General features: G+C 37.4%; 1 protein-coding gene across 1 annotated transcript in view; it reads left to right on the forward strand.

Moving 5' to 3' along the window:
- The window catches only part of LOC149781937 (uncharacterized), a 110,037-nt gene that overhangs the window by 41,041 nt on the left and 51,392 nt on the right, over positions 1 to 17,604 (forward strand). The window contains exon 4 of the mRNA XM_089935033.1: positions 1,463 to 2,269. Within this exon, the coding sequence (XP_089791159.1) occupies positions 1,463 to 2,269 (807 nt within the window). The remainder of the gene's footprint in view (positions 1 to 1,462; positions 2,270 to 17,604) is intronic.

The raw sequence follows: 17,604 nt of genomic DNA on the forward strand, positions 1-17,604 counted from the left end.
AGAGAAACGGCGACAGCAAGCAGCCTTGCCTCACGCCAGTCTGCACTATGAAGCTGTCTGTGTGTTGTCCTGCACTAATGACTCTTCAGGACATTCCGTTGTAAGTGTTCTTGATCATGTTCACCAGCTTCGTTGGGATGCCGAAGTGGCGGAGAAGTTTCCAGAGTGTCTCTCGGTCCACGCAGTCAAATGCCTTCTCATAATCGACCAAGCTGATGTAGAGTGAAGAATTCCACTCCAACGATTGCTCGAGTATGAAGCGAAGAGTAGCTATTTGGTTCGTACAGGATCTGTTCTACCGGAAGCCCGCTTGCTCATCTTGTAACTGTGGGTCAACGGCCTCCTTCATCCTCTCCAAGAGGACCCGGTTGAAGACTTTTCCTGGTACTGATAAGAGTGTGATTCCTCTGTAGTTGGAACAGTTGCTGAGGTCGCCTTTCTTTGGGATCTTGATGAGGTGTCCCTCCTTCCAGTCAGTCGGTATTTCCTCTTCCTCCCAGATCGTCTCAAATAGGTGGTGTAGCATTTCCACTGAAGCATCTATGTCTGCTCTGAGGGCTTCTGCTGAGATGCCATCAGGTCCAGCTGCCTTGCCGTTCTTCAGCTGGGTGATGGCTTTCCTGATCTCGTCTCTGGTGGGATTGTCACAGCTTATGGGGAGATCTGCGTTGGCTGGGTGGATTTATGCGGGATTTAGTTTTGCTGGCCTGTTCAACAGATCATCAAAATGTTCTGCCCATCTCTTAATTTGGTGTTCTGTACTTGCTATGGTCTTTACCTACTTGTCCTTTACGGATCTCCCACTCGGTCTGTTTAAATCGGGGGCCCCGAGTGGCCGAGTGGTCTAAAGCGCTCTTCGTTACGGATCACTGCCATCTCAACTCTGTCTGCGGCGGTTCGAGTTTAAGATTCAACCAATGTGGGCATGTGAGAAAGCTTGCCAGTAGCTTCTCGTGGGTCGGTGGTTCTTTCCGGGGTTTTCCGGGTTCTTCCTCCACCATTAATACTGGCCGCCATGTATAGCCTATCGTGCTGAAGGATGGCGTTAAACCCCACAACAACAACAACAACAACTGTTTAAATCGCTTGACACGGTCACGCAATTTCTTGAAAAAGAGCGCAACAATTCGGGATTCCCAATTGTTGCGTTATTCGAATTGGAGCCAAATATGAAGAAACCATTTAACTGTGAAGTGTGAAGTGTATAACGATACTTTTCGCTAAAGATGCACACGAGGATTCATACTGGAGAAATGCCATTTAAGTTGAAGTATGCGATGACATGTTTAGCCAGAGTGAGCATTTCAGTAGCACATGAGAATACATACTGGAGAAGAACCATTTAAATGTGAAGAATGTGATGCAACATTTAGTAGAGGTGATAACCTAAAACAGCATATGAAGATACATAATGGAGAAAAACCATTTAAATGCGAAATATGTCATGAATATTTAGTTATAGAGTGGATATTTAAAATGGCACATGAGAATACACACTGGAGAAAAATCATGTACGTGTGAAGTGTGTGGTGCACGGTTTATTAAATATGGAAATCTAATGGCGCACATGATGACACATACTATGGAAGAACCATGTAAGTGTGAGATTTGTGATAGAAAGTTTAGTAGAAGTGGAAATCTAAAGGCGCACATGATGATACATGCAGGGGAAAAACCCTTTCAGTGTGGAATATGTGATAAAACATTTGGAAGGAATGGAGATCTAAAGCGGCACATGAGGATACACACTGGAGAAAAGCCATTTAAATGCGAAATATGTGATGAAAGGTTTACTCATAGTGGAAATTTTAAGACACACATGATGACTCATACTGGAGAAAAACCATACAAGTGTGAAGTATGTGGTACAGGGTTTAGTAGCTGTGGAGGTATAAAGGCGCACATGATGATACATGCAGGGAAAAAACCCTTTCAGTGTGGAATATGTGATAGAAGATTTGGAAGGAATGGAGATTTAAAGCAGCACATGAGGATACACACTGGAGAAAAGCCATTTAAATGTGAAATATGTGATAAAGATTTTTCTCATTGTGGACATCTGAAGATACACATGATGACTCATACTGGAGAAAAACCATTTAATTGTGAAGTATGTAATCAAATGTTTTGTCAGAGTGGACAGTTGAAGGTGCACCAGAGGATTCACGATGGTGAAAAACCATGTAAGTGTGAAATATGTGGTGCAGGGTTTAGTAGAAGTGGAAATCTAAATGTGCATATGAGGATACATACAGGGGACATAAACATTTAAGTTTGTAACGTGTGTTAAAACATAAAATGGATGTCTGAAGTTGCACATGAAGTTACATTGGATGAGAACCATTTAAGACTGAAACATTTATGCTTCATTGCTAATAAAAATGCTTTGTATCCACTCAGTGAAATATCTTATTTATTCGCTCATTTCAAGCAATGTATCCTCCATGTTATTTGCGATTTTGTAGCTCAAGAAATTGCAGTTCATTCCAATGTCTTTATTATCTAATGTCCTGAATAACATAATTAATATATATGTATGTCAAATACAGGGATTGTGTATGTCAAATACAGGGATTGTGTATGTCAAATACAGGGATTGTGTATGTCAAATACAGGGATTCAATAAATAACTAACTACTGGTAATAATAATCTGGTATGCTAAATAAAACAAAGTATTCTGTTTCTTTGTTTTCATTTTTATCTGTATATCAGTCTCTTTTCATTTCTTATAATATGTTCAGTGTTATGATGTTCATGTTCGCATATAAAAGATGTAAGCATGCAGCAGCTGGTGATGTAATGTTACCATGGTTCCATTAATAGGATAACTAATTTATAATTACATCATGCGGCTGAAGTAATTTATCATGTTTCTTAATTAATGAATGGTCAAAAGCTGCACATTTCAGTACTTGAATATTATTTCATAAAATTAGGAAATAACATATATTTTATATATATGGATATGAATCATATTAATCATTATTATCTCAAATCTCATCGGATGCAGGGCTTTTAATTACTAAAATGAATTTATTGCTGATCCTGTATTAATTTCACTGATCCTCCTAAAATCAAACAGAAGCCAATTTGATTTCTAATTCAGCATTTCGTATCCATCAGTTTGGATGCTGAACTGTCTAATTTGCAAAGGATTTTATAATTGAATTTGTCATCCCTTTTAAATTTACTGCCTTTGCAAAATTTTCTTTTCTTTTTGTAATGGGAAATTTGTTGTGTACACTGGATGGATACTGGTTATGTTTTATTTCAGCATGCATGAAGTGAAATGTTTAGTGTCATTGTGACCAAATTCTGCCTAGCATCTGTAAAAGAGCATGAAAAAAAGTGTCACAAATTGCGATTTTTACCCCTTATTTGCAACAAAATATACCATCTGGTGATTTTTTTCTTCTGACAACCTCTTTGGCTGTTTGATTTGTACATACAATCATGGATTAGGAGCGGAGACATTCAAAGGGACCATGAAAGGATGCGGGATGCAAAGACCATGTAAGTAGTGCAAAACAGTAAATGTAATGATTTATTTTGTAATATTATGGCTGTTTTGCTTGTTGGCAATACAGTAATAGCTCTCCTTTCTTTTTCAATTTTCATTGCTTATTACGTTAGTAGACTTGGAAAAGTATTCACTGCTTGTTCTGGCAACATTTTATGAAAACTGATGATAAAATATTGAGGTTGACGATTTTTTGGGCAAGAACTTTTTATAAGCCAGGACCATCCCTGTTTCAGTTCATGTATTCATTTCTACTGAGCTTGCTTTTTTCTTACCACATCAGGTATGCATTGAATTTTGTCAATTTATTGTTGAGAAAACCGAGATTTTATAATTATTTGGCTTAGCCTGTCCGCAGAGTCTTGACTATGTGTTCTGAGCTTATATCATTTTGGTCTGAAATTGAATTTTGTTGCAAAATATACCAAATAGCTTGATTACTATTGTAAAAATTAAAAAATGCAGTAATATTTGTAAAATATGAATTCCTATGTTCAGCTTAAAATGAAGTTGAAAGGAAGCCGAAGAAACAATTCAAAGCATAAAGATCAAAATTAGTAAAATCAGTCTTATGTAAAAATATATATTCACATACATACATATGCATGTACATGTACTTGAGTACTTCTTTATTTTCACCCAGGCAAAACGAATTGTTGTTGTTGTAGGATTTAACGCTATTTTCAGCACAAGATTGGCTATTCATGGAAGCCAGTATAATTGGTGAAGGAAGAACCTGCGAAAACCCCTGAAGAAACCAAAGACCCACGATAAGCTACTGGCAAGTTTTCTCACATTGGCCAAACCTGAGACTCGAACCCACGCAGACAGAGGTGAGATGGTAATAATCCATAAGTTATGGATCTCGGAAACGCTTAATTACGCGTATTTGGACGCTAATTTTTGATCCGGGACGCAAAAAATAAATGAGGCGGGAGTCCTCCATATGCATGTAATAGGTGTGCGGAAAAAATTCAAAGACTTGCCAGTCCTGCTTCAGCCACATCAGGTGGGAAAATGTGCTGATATTTACAATCACATATTTCAATGACTGAAAGACCCCTTGATGTACACACATGTTACTGCCATTATAAGAGTACATAAAAAAGAACACGATGCAATAGCTGGGCGGCAAGTTCAAATGCTTTGACTGTCGGCCGGTGGGAAAGGTAATGATATTTACAGTGATTGAATTCAGAGTAAGAAAGGCCCAGAGATGTACATGTGGTCATTTATAAAAGTACATCAAATAAACAACTTTAACATTCGTTACTGTGTTCATTTCCGAATGTATCGGAATAAGCAGTGCACGAGAATCAAGACATGGTGAGACTTAGACACAATGTCATTCGTAAATTTGGATAAGTATTTTGAGGTTAAACGGCAGACTTACGAAGATTGTAACGAGATGTAGAAGAGTGCTAAAGCTGCTAGAATTGATAGTTTGGATAGGACAGTAGCTAAGTGTAAGAAAGTGTGATGCCTAGCCTAGTGTTTGGAATAAGTCCTTACTTGGGTTGACACAATTTAGTATCACTGATGGACAAACAAGAGTAATGTAAGAGGTACATTGACTGACCATACTTTAAGAAAAATGCCCCTCGCCTTAGCCCGGTTAGTTCTAGTTCCATAGCAAATGTATTCATCAATAGATCAGTAGCTAGGTCTAGTTATGTTATTAATTATTTGACAAACAAACTCTTGCCGATTCACAAGCATATGTTTTGATAGCTGATTGACCATTAATCCTTTTCCGAGTAAGGTAGCAAATATCAATTTCCTGCACGATGTCCTTTGATGATAAAACATACAAACATGTGCTTTAAGATCAGAATCGGTGATCTGACTATATATTAACTGCCTCTTGTATACTATTTCGTCATAAAATTAGTTTCAAACTGTAAATGAACCAGTAGGCCTAACGGGAAATAATGGCGGACTTCGCTAAGTCTGGGATGTACCAGTTTATTAGGTTATATGTTTTCGTAAATCATCGGGCAGATATTTTCAGAAAAATATGTAAATCATTGAAAGCAAAGCCAAGGTATTATTTTATTAAAGATTTAGCTTTAAACTGCAAATTATGTAGGTCAGAAACGTATTGAACAATGCTATGTTGTGGAATTCGCGAGATGCGCTTTAAGGTCTAAGCTGTTTTCCAACTTGACACGTACTTGCCAAAATACGGGAAAAAAACAGCAAATCAGATGCTATTTATTTGCCTAAAATTACTACAAGTACTTATACAAATAAATAAACCATAAATTTGCGATCCTGTCAATAAACTGTTGTAATTTTTGTGGTTGAGTTTAATTATAGTGGCGTGCGCACAATTGTGCATGTGCCACTTTTTTCTGACTGCACCGCAGCCTACTAGTTGTACCTGGGGAAGGGAATGGTGCCACCTCCCCCAGATTTTTATGGATTCAAGGAACCCTGATAGTTTGGCCTCAATCTGTGGGTCCATAAAGGTCCCTTACAGTTGAATGGTTGGCTGTCATTAGTGGGAAGGAGAGCTCGGGAACGGTCCTCCTTGCTTTACATCGCTGGTTTCTTGCTACATTTGCCTGGTGTTTCTTGCGATTTTTTTCTCCATTATTTTTTCTTCTTCAAAATGTTCTAAAAAAAGGGGGGTGGGGGTGGATTGTCCTATGCTGTTTACAGAGGTTCTTAGTAGAAATCATGTATTAAGAGAGATTTTCAAGGTTATTATGGTATTACTAATCGAGGTGTTTAGGGTGTGCTTCCTACGTTATGTTATTTATAAGTTTTTAGATATTGCCTCTTTAAGTTATTCATTTATTAATGTTCTTAGAGATTGAATGTTATTTATACTTTATTTAGCAAGAGACCGGAGTCCTGGCCGATTACACGGTTCGTTAAGGACATCTAGGATCGGAGTCCTAGCTGATTACTCGGTTCGTTAAGGACATCAAGGACATAAGATTTTGCGGTTTCCTTAGTTTTTTGATAGGTGATTCGTAAGTGAATTATTTATTAATACTTTTATAAAATTGAATGATATGTTATGGGTTTTTATGTGGTGGCTTCTAAATTTATTTAGCTAGTTACTGGGTCTTTTGGTTTTGTGAGGATATTAATTATATTTTGTTCCTAAGTCCTGCTGAATATATGAATTTATTTATATTTTTATATGCTGATTGTTTCTTTTTATTAGAGTTCATAAGTAACTCTGGGTATGTTTGTGGTGATCCAATCTCTTTTTGGTTTTTGATAAATATTTTCCGAGCGGGTTGATATTTTGGGCATATATTGAATACGTGGTGTAGATCTTCGGTGGTGTGTCAGTTAAAGCAGTTAATGGTTGCTGGTTTGGGTCCTATAAACCTTCCAAACCTGCTTGCTAGTTTAGTTTTTTCAGTTGTTATCCTGTTTATGGTTTTCTGTTCTAAATAGGTACCCTTAGGTAGCTGTATGTTCCTATCTACGTTTTGTTTTGAGGTTTCATGGTTCTTTTTACCTTTTGTGGAGGAGTTCCAAAAATCTTGTCATGTTTGGTCTATATATGATTATGCGAAGTTTAGTGCTTCTGTAGAGCTATAGTTAAGCTTGATAGAGTTTTGATCTCCTAGTTTGGTTTGTGCAACTTTGTCTGCTGTTTCGGTGCCAGAGATTCCAATGTGCGACGGTATCCACATGAGCTCGACTAATTGATGTGATGTGGTGATATCGTCGATTAATTGGCATGCTCTGTCGAGGAATTGTTCCCTAAAGTGTGTATTGCGATTTTGGATCGATTTGATAACGCTTAGGGAATCGCTTATAATGACTGCTTTAGGTATTTGGTTGTCTTTGATCCATTGTTGTGATTCAAGTATAGCCCAGAATTCAGTGTGTAAATTGAGCAATAGTTAGGTAATCTGGATCCCGTTTGTATATTGAATCCAGGGATGACTATTGCTGCTGCTGTTCTTGGTGGGTTGTTTGATTTTGATCCATCGGTATATATTTTAACATAGTCCGTGTATTTTTGGTTGATTTCGTTTACCAGTACAGGTTTTAGTAAGTTTTCTTGTCCTTCTTTATTACCTAATTTGGTAGCTTCAATGTTAATCCTTGGTGGTTTTTGTAACCATGGTGATTTGTTCTGGTCTGTATTGTTTGTTACCTGTTTTGTTAGTAGAAGTATCTTTTCTCTTAGTTCAAGGATTACTTTGCCACTTGGTGTGATAGGTATGATTTTGGGCTTGAAGGCAACTTTACACTTATTTATAGCTATTTTGGTGGGATGGTTGTCTGGGTGGGTATCTAATCGAATGGATTATCGGAGGAGCAGTTCTTGCCTACGTAATTTTAAGGGCAGTTATCCTGTTAGTGTTTGTAGTTCTTCCAATGATGTTGAGGGGAGTGTTCCTGTGCATAATAGTAAGGCTTTTCTCTGGATAGTGTCAAGTTTTTGTAATACAGGTTGCTTAGCCGAGTTATATGCTTGGCAACCGTAATCCAGTTTTGATCTAATAAGGGTTATATATATATCGTGAGGAGGGTTTCCTGGTTGGATCCCCAGTCAGTCCCTGTGATGTTCCTGAGTAAATTGAGATCTTTGTTACAATTCTGGGTGAGTTGTTCAATGTGCTGTTTCCATGTGAGGTGGTTGTCAAAGAACATTCCTAGGAATTTTACTACTGTTACGTATTTGATTAATTGATTTTGTATATGGAAGTTTGGATAGACTAGGTTGTTATTTCGTTTGGGGGTGAATATGATTGCCGCAGTTTTTTCATGAGATATTTTGAAATCCCATTTGTCCTCCCATCTCCCTATGTTGTCTAGGCTTTGCTGGATTTCTTTAACTACTGTATTATTGGCAGGATTTCCATTCCTCCATATGCCACTATTATCTGCAAATTGTGACAAGTTTATTTTTGCGGAGGCTGCATTGAGGTCATGGTCGTTCACCATTAGGTTAAATAGTAGGGGACTTATTACACTGCCTTGCGGTGTTCCATTTTCAAGTGAAAATTCTTCCGAATCGGTGTTGCCTATTCTTGTGGTAATATTCCGACCTGTGAGGAAATCGCCAATCTAGTTGAACAGGCGTCCCGTTATTCGAAATTGGTTTAATTTGGCCATTAGTCCATTGGTCCATACTAGGTCGAACGCTTTTTCTAGGTCTAGAAAAAACGCTATGAGGTTGCGATCGGTTTTCCTATGTGCGTTAAAAGCGAGTTTGATGTCTATTTCCAATCTGAGAAGTTGGTCAGTGGTGGACTGTTTGTTCCGAAAGCCACATTGATTTATGGAGAGTAGGTTATTGATTTCTAGGTGGTGTTTTTACCTATTTGCGATTATTGTCTCCATTATTTTGCAAATATTGTTTGTAAAGGAGATGGGTCGGTACGAATTTATGTTGTTGGGATCTTTACCTAGCTTGGGGATTGGTATTACTATGGCCTGTTTCCATTTGGTGGGTAGTTGGCCTTTAGCTCATATCTTATTAAAGAGTTTTGATTATGGCTATTGTTATATTGATAGGTCGTTTTTTGTAGATAATGTAACCTAACTGATCCTTACCAGGGGATGTTTCGTTTTTGGATCGTAGGGCTATCTCCCGTTCATGTACTGTGATGTCGCTATTTAGGTGAGATTCTTTTGTTCTTTTGTCTTGAAACATTTGAGGTTGGGTTTCCTCCATTAGTTTTTTGTGTTCTTGAAAGTTTCTGGTGTGATTACTGTTGCTACTCATGTTCGAAAAATGCTTCGCTAGGAGGTCTGCCTTATCTTTATTTGCTATAGCATTTTTAATTTTTGGGGCTGAGGTAGTTGCTTTCCCTTTTATAGCTTTTATCTTATCCCATATTTATTATGAGTTTGATTTTAGACTCAGTTTAGAGCAAAAGGTTTGCCATAGATTAATTTTAGCAGTTTTTATAGTTTGTTTTAGTGCTTTTTCTAAATCTTTATATTGCTGGAAGTAGATAGAATTTTTGGTGCATTTATATTTATTTAAGGCCCTTTTTGTCTTGATGTGCTATAGTGCACTGTTTAGTCCACCATGGTACAGGGTTTTTATTTTGGATATTAGTTGTCTTTGGGATGCATCGGTTAGCTGCCTCTATAATTGTGTCTGTTATGTTATCATAATATATGTCAATACTTGGGCTTTCTATATTAAAGTGAGTGATTACATTACGTAAACCTCTCCATCTAAAAATAAAAGCCGATTCCCATTCAGTTCAATGCATTTTATTTTTAGAAAGCTGCTTCTTCATCCTCCCTCACAGACAGCAACTTGTGTCATTATATAAATAAAGTCATACATTTTATAAACTTTGTACACATAACGGCTACTAGTAGTTTCTGACCTTATACCAGTCTAATACATTTCCATTTAAATTTAAAAAATTGAAATAATTTGTAACTCATCAGCCTGCTGCTCAGAGTCATGACTTTTGAAACAGTCTCTTCAATAGCAAATTGTAAACTGAAATAACACAAGTAATAACCATCATTAGAAATACAAATTTCCTTTCAAACATAGCACCTCTGGCAGAACTATCATCAAGTAAGTATTAAGTCAGAATAAGTTATTTCCTTAAGGGATAAGACAAACTCTAGCAGAAGCTTGAAACAATAATTCAAAGTTCCAATCCTGAAAATTAACTAAGTTTTCTTCCAAGCTTTTCCATGCTGAAATAGATAAAAAAAATTATAAAATGTCCATTACTTTTCCAGGCCTGTTCAATCGTTTCCAGGCCTGTTCAGTCATTTCCAGGGACAGCATACAGGGTTTCCAGATACTTCCGAACACAAATTTCCTTTTTACCCTGGAAAATCCTGGAAATTGTTCTCTAGTATGTAGGAAAATGATTTTGTGTTTCTTTCTTCTAGTTTTCTGTTTTTTTTCCTTGTTTCACATGTATTTAATCCTTTTTCATAGTATACTATGGACAAAGTATAAACGGGGTACAGGTGCTCTTTGGTTGATATCTCTGTTATCAAAGCCATAGACAAATACATAACAGCCTGAATTTCATCCCAAATACTTAGGTGCAAATAGTTTTTTTTCATGTAACTGTATTCTAACATTCAAAGTTTCTTTGTAGTATGATAGTTTTCTTTTACAAACTGAACCCCCAACCCAACACCGCTTTTATGAATGAAATAGTAGATTGAGAACTTTATTAACTTATAAATTGCTGATATTTTCATATCATATTTACTTTGGGAACATGGAATCGATGAAGTAGTTTGTTACCTTTCTTTAAATTACTACCAAAATGATAGAATAAAGGAATATAATCAGATAACAGAAACATATGCAATTAGGTCTGTTGTGGTTGTTTCATATTACTTGTTTAGCAAACCTCGAATCTGAGTCTGTGAAATTTAAACAACGGCACTTTTTGTGTACTTTATTTCACAGGTATATACAAGCAAAAATCAGATTATTGATTAAGGTGGATACTCCTATTATTACTACAATTATTACTGCAGGTAATTTACCTATGGCACAAGTTTGATGCTGCCATTATGAATATATGATCCAGTGTTACATGCAAGGTACAGATGTGTCATGGCCAAATACGAATTTTCTAAAACTTATTTTGAAACATATATATATATATATATATATATATATATATATATATATATATATATATATATATATATATATATTTATATATATATATATATATTGATTAAATCAAAGTAAATCAAAGTGTTATTACTCAAGGCCTTAAAATATTTAACAGAAAGAATATGAAACCACTAATTTAGTTAATCAACAATTTATTTCCTTTGAATACAACTTGAAAATTCAAAAGCTACTTAAAATATTTTGAAAGAAGTTACAGATAAGCCTAAGTGTCCAAAATATTTGTAGATGTTCCAAATGAATTCAGATAGTCTTGATGCAATCAAAAATGTATCGAACAATTTCACAAGAATCAAAATAATGTATTAATATAACAGTCAATGAAGATTTTAAGAATTCCAATGAATATTTAAAAATAATAACTTCTTGAATGGTATCTAACTAAAACAGTACAACTGCAAGCTCTGATAAAAATGAATTACCACAGACTGATCTATATTTTGAATGACTTGTTTGGTTTATCACATCCATACTTATATGCATTTTCACCTGACCAATAGCATAAACAAATGTGGACCATACATTGGAAAACCTTACCTAAATGTAAACATAACTAGACTTCAACTCAAATGCTATATAATGATTCTATTTATGAATGATGACAATCTAAAGTTTAACATAGAATCAATCTAAATTTTAACATAGAATCAATTTAAAGTTTAACATAGAATCAATCTAAAGTTCAACATAGAATCAATCTAAAGTTTAACACATAATCAATCTAAAGTTCAACATAGAATCAATCTAAAGTTTAACATAGAATCATGGACAGAAGTCACGCATGCAAAACAGACAGAATGTGCATAATGAAAGGTAGTCAAGCTAAATTAAACTATGACCATTTCCATCAAGAAATCAAAGAAACAAAAATAATTTTTCATTAGTTTAAATAGGCACCCTTTGTGTTCTTCAGTAGTTTAAATAACTACTCATAATCAATAACAAGCATAAATTTAATTTGCAAATATTCTATGAAGGCTGTGAATTGAATAAGACCACAGCTAATTGGGCCTGTCATTACTGGTTCATTTGTTTGTAAATAAATGATAAAGTATTATAAACATTATATATGAGAGGCCTGTAGTCTTTGTTTCTAAAGTGATCAGTGGCATTGTTTTATTTTTGTTTTGTTTAAGACATTGATTTATATTGATTGGAATAGTCATTCAGGTTATTGCAGTTTGCCCCTTTTATGACAGTGCAACACACGGTACTATATATTATCACACACCTTATTGCACTGTTAATTAGTAACCTATAATTATTATATGTTCATTTTTCCCCGTTAACTTTACATTGTTAGAATCGTGCAGTATTACCCGATATTGAATCCGCGCGACAATACACATATAGCATTCACGTGCAGAAAGAAACTACTTTTTATTGTAAACAAACAATGGACGCAGACGCCAGCACTTTTGATTTGTACACAAATAATGTACACTCGCGTAAGAGGCTCTTTACGTTGTGGCTGTTTAAATTTGTTTCTGAATGAACTAAAACAGATATTTCGTGGACTGCCACATACCAGCTGTTTTGGCACATTCCGTGTTGATACAATGTTACGGATTTAGGCTAGCTACATTATATAATAGACGCAAGATAAGGTCCTTACAAATAACATCCAAGTGACAAGTCATATACTCTGTTCTTTAGCTTGTGTTAAGAATGGCAAAATAAAATATACTTTCAGTTTTACATCCTGAATTTCCCAAAAATGTATTTTCTTACTTCTGTGAATCCTAATTACATAAGCCACGTCATAGGTTTTCAATCTGGATTACACATTTCGAAATTGTGCTGTAATTTCGATGATAAGTGCAATTGCATCCCCCTTATTGCACTGTTAATTAGTAACCTATAACTGTAGATTATCACACAGCTTATTGCACTGTTAATCAGTTACCTGGTTATGGATAAAAACATATGTCATTGACACTTGTGAGTGAATGAAAGACATATGTTACAGAAAGAACAAAAGAGAATATAACAAAACCTTATTGGAAAATGAAACATACTCAGGCCATTCATACATGACATATAAAATAAAATAAATCAAAGTTATAATTTATAAGAAACCACGATGTGTTGCATATTCAAGCAGGAACAAATGAGAGAGAACGAGAAATGTTCCAATTTAATATATAAATTACACATTCACTTACTTACAATGCATAAAATTTGCACAAAAAGTTCAATTCAGTTTTAAGTTATCTAAGTAGTTATGTGGGACGATTCAGCCTCAATGGGAATTAGCATTACAGACCCCCCTGGGACTGTTTAGCCTCAATGGAAATTTAACATTAACCACCCTGGGACTGTTTAGCCTCAAGGGAAATTTAACATGGACGAAAAATCGTGGGACTGTTTAGCCTCAAGGGGAATTGAACACGGGAATATGGGAATAAACAGGGTGGGACTGTTTAGCCTCAAGGGCAATTGAACAATGGTAAAAAAGTCTTGGGTCACTCTATCTTTTAAAAAAAAAAATTAAAAAAAATTTTAAAAAAATGGGGTAGGCAATGGAAAGTCAATCTCTTTTCGAGAAATGTGGGTGACCCTGAAAAGGGCCTTTGGGTTTATGTTAATGTATCCATTAACATAAGGGGCACCGCACTGGTCTTCTTCTTGTCCTTAGGCTGCGCCTCACTGTAGGATCGTAAATCAGGACTCTTTTGAGGCATCCTTGTCTTTCTACGTAGATCCTGCGTATCCACAGACTGGTGTCTGTCCTGTGGACAACTGTCCACTTGGACTGGACATACATGGGTATGTCCGTCCGGAACATCATCGAAGACACAAGCGTAGAAGATTGCACATCGGTCCACATCTTGAGGCGCCGAGAACAGGTGAATCAATGCAGTGAACTGCACTTATTTATAGGTAGAGGAAGGATTGAAACGGATTGAGTTCATTGACCAATCCAAACACGCGTTACACAATTCAGTCAGCCCGCATCCAATCCGAAGAGAGCAGTCTGTGACGTCACGTGGTCTATATAGATTCGCTAGCGCCTGTGTGCAGTCAGTCTATGCGACAGTGATTCAACATGACGGAAACTCAGAAAACGATCCATTGGGGTGCACCAGCAGTGGAGACCGCCCAAGGGAACCCGGACTTACTTTCAGAAGAGGTAAATTGGGATTTTGTGGATTTTATTACCTCGCAAGAATTTGTTCCGGAACCTTCGTCACCTACATTACCGCAAGTGGAGAATTTTAGACAGAGACAGAAAGAAGAATTGGAAAAATTTATACAACGACAAAAGGAAGCGGAACAAGCTTTCCTCCTACAGCAACAGCAGCAAGAAGAAGAGGTAAGAAAAAAACAACAAGAAGAAGTAGCAGCAAAGAAACAAGAGGGTGAAAATCAAACGGTCACGGTACTGTTGGACATTTTAGCGCAGTTAAAAAGTCTGAAACAAATGTATCAGACTTCTTTATCACGACCGAAGAGAATACGACCTTCCCGAGCTAAACACGTCAACCCTGTGACTAAGCCTACCGTACCACCCTTAGTGATTTCAACCAAATCATCATCATCAACAGTACGCAGTCCAGAAGTAGGCCTTGGCCGTGGCAAAGGCTTCAGGCACTTAAAGTTGATTGCTTAAACTCACCCCTACACCAAAAAAGGTACTTTTCAGGGACACCCACGTCTCTCGAAAAGAGATACACTTTCAATTGCCAATAACTCAAAAAAAAACCGTTTTACCCCTATAGTACGTGTATATGAGTGCGTGAGTGTAGCTTCTTATTTTAAAATGAAAACTCAAAGACACTTACCTTATATAATTAATGTATTCTTTTCTCAATAGTTACAATCCAATTCACAATTCACAACATAACACTTTAAAAAATTCATAGACTTCTTCTATCTCATTGTTTACTCTCTCTGTTTTTTCAATTTCCTCACCGTCACAGTCTTTTCGTCTTCTTCCTCCTCACTTTCTTCCTTTCTTCTTTACTTCTCCTGTTTCTTTTTCTTCACCTGGCTGCTTTCTTCCTCTGAAGAATCCCTCTCTTCTTCTGAAGAATCCCTCTTTTCTTCTGACTCCTCTTGTTTCTTTTTTGGGCAATCTGGAGACCAATGTCCTTTTTCTTTACAATAATAACAGGTATCTTGACTTTTGTCTTTTCTAGCCCCTGTTTTTTTCTTTTTTGACGATCTGGACACTCTGAAGACCAATGCCCTTTCTTTTGACAGATATAGCAAGTATCTTGACTTTTATCTTGAAAGGAAGGATGAGTAGTCCGTCGGCTGGTCTGAAGAGAATTTTCTAATGACCTCTCGCAAAGCTCTGATGAAACGTTCTATTTGGCTAGTCTCTTCCATCGTTGTGCTCGGTTTGAGAGTGAAATGAATAGTGGAAGGACAAGACACACACCCTTTTATATACGCTGGTCTGCCATGACTATAAATTAGTCTATGGTGTTTAAACTTGAGTCATTTGACGTTTTGAACTCAAGATGAAACGATCCTATTCATTCGAGAAGAAAGAAGAAGAAAGTAAGAGGCAGAAATGTGATCTATCGCCTCGTACCAGGGCTGAAGTCTTGGCACAAATTCATGCCAGTGATTTTGAAGAGGACATGAGTGAACCAGAATCCGAACCCTCTAAACAAAGTTCACCACCCTTAGTCAACCCTGAAAAGTACTATTCCATTCGAGAGACGGAAAAGCGCTCCTCTAGAAAATTTAGAACCACGGCTTACAAATACTCAGTGAAGTTTAAAGATTTCAAGGCTGAAGTACCGTTAGAGAAAGCAGAAGGGTTCATCACTGGGGTGTGGGATTCTTTGCTCACCGCACTCAAGCGACAATGTCAACCCAAAGAAGACGATCACTTGAGACTTTCCATACAACACGACGGTTTGAAATCCCTTGTTTGGATCGAGTTTAGCAGACCCGCAGAATTGACTGCTTCCAAAGTCATGGACAAGATTCAACACGTGCAACAATCTAATGACCAGTTAGACATCACCGATGGAAAAGCCACACTGGACATGACCCACGTCTCTCCTCCTCAAGGGACCGGACAACGCAATAAGGTGTTATTGGTGAACGACCTTCACAGCACCAAAAAGAGTCTCGTCCAAATTCACAATTCTCAAGACCAGATGTATTTAGCCCGAGCCATTGTGGTGGGACGAACCTATGCCAACAAGAACGACACGACAGAATGGAAAAGAGCATGGAAAACTATTCGACAATCGGACCGAGGCAAACAACGAAACGAAGCAGAACTCCTGTTGCAGCAAGCCGGACTGTCCAAAGACACACCCTGTGGCATTCCTGAGATGCAAAAATTGCAAGATGTCCTAGCTCCATTCTACACCTTGAAAGTACGCCCTCAAGAAGTGCGCGGACTTCTGTTGTTTCGAGGGAAAGACTTTAAGGACGGAAAATACATTCATGTCTATTATCACGATGACCATTTCGATACCATTACCAGTATCACTGCATTCCTGGGATACGGTTATTACTGTGAGAAATGTGACCATTGTTATAATAATCGAGAGCAACACAAACATTGCGGATTGAAATGCCCAGGATGTTTGGCCTCTCCACCCTGTCTGAGCGAAGGACAAGAAAGAGTACATTGTCCTGCTTGTCAGCGCACGTTTGTCAGCCCTGCCTGTTACCAGCAACATCTGAAGACGCAAGGTTCACAGCAGAAATGTGCTTGTCAACTGCTGAGATTGTGCCCCACGTGTGGACAAGGCCTATGTACCAATAATGCCAAGGCACACGTATGTTCAGGAAAGAAAAAATGTCACATTTGTCACCACATCGTGGACATGGAACACCAATGCTACGTGCAAAAATACCAGTCCCCACCAGAGAAAAGAGGACGGTCACAAGAAGAAAGGCAATTTCATCTTTTTCGATTTCGAATGCATGCAAGAGACCGGTATTCAGATTCCTAATTTCTGCGTGGCTCATCGAGCGTGCGAGAAGTGCATTCAAGAACCTATCTTCAGTCATTGCCCTCACTGCAGCAAGATTCCTGGAGGACGGGAAAAAATCTTTCGGGGACCGAACACGCTAGCCGATTTCGCCCGATGGGTCTTAGACCCCATCGACAAGACGTGGAGCCAAGAGGACATCGAACGTTACGGAGATTGTCATCGTCATGCCACAGTGATGGCTCACAATTTCTCCGGATACGATGGACAGTTTCTTTTGAGGTACTATACGGAACAAGGCACCAAGCGTCCTAAAGTGACTTTAAACGGAGCCAAAATCATTTTCATGCAAGTGGGACAAGTACAGTTTAAAGATTCGATGAGTTACTTGGCCATGCCTTTGAGCCGAATGCCTAAAACGTTTGGAATGACAGAAATGGCTAAAGGGTACTTTCCACACTTTTTCAATACGGAAGCCAATCAACACGCCGTTCTACCCCATTTACCTGAGGCTCACTATTACGACCCCGACAACATGCGTACCGAACAACGA

Source organism: Sinohyriopsis cumingii, chromosome 15 (genome assembly GCF_028554795.1).
Source record: "Sinohyriopsis cumingii isolate HCF-2022 chromosome 15, ASM2855479v2, whole genome shotgun sequence".
Lineage (NCBI taxonomy): Eukaryota > Metazoa > Mollusca > Bivalvia > Unionida > Unionidae > Sinohyriopsis > Sinohyriopsis cumingii.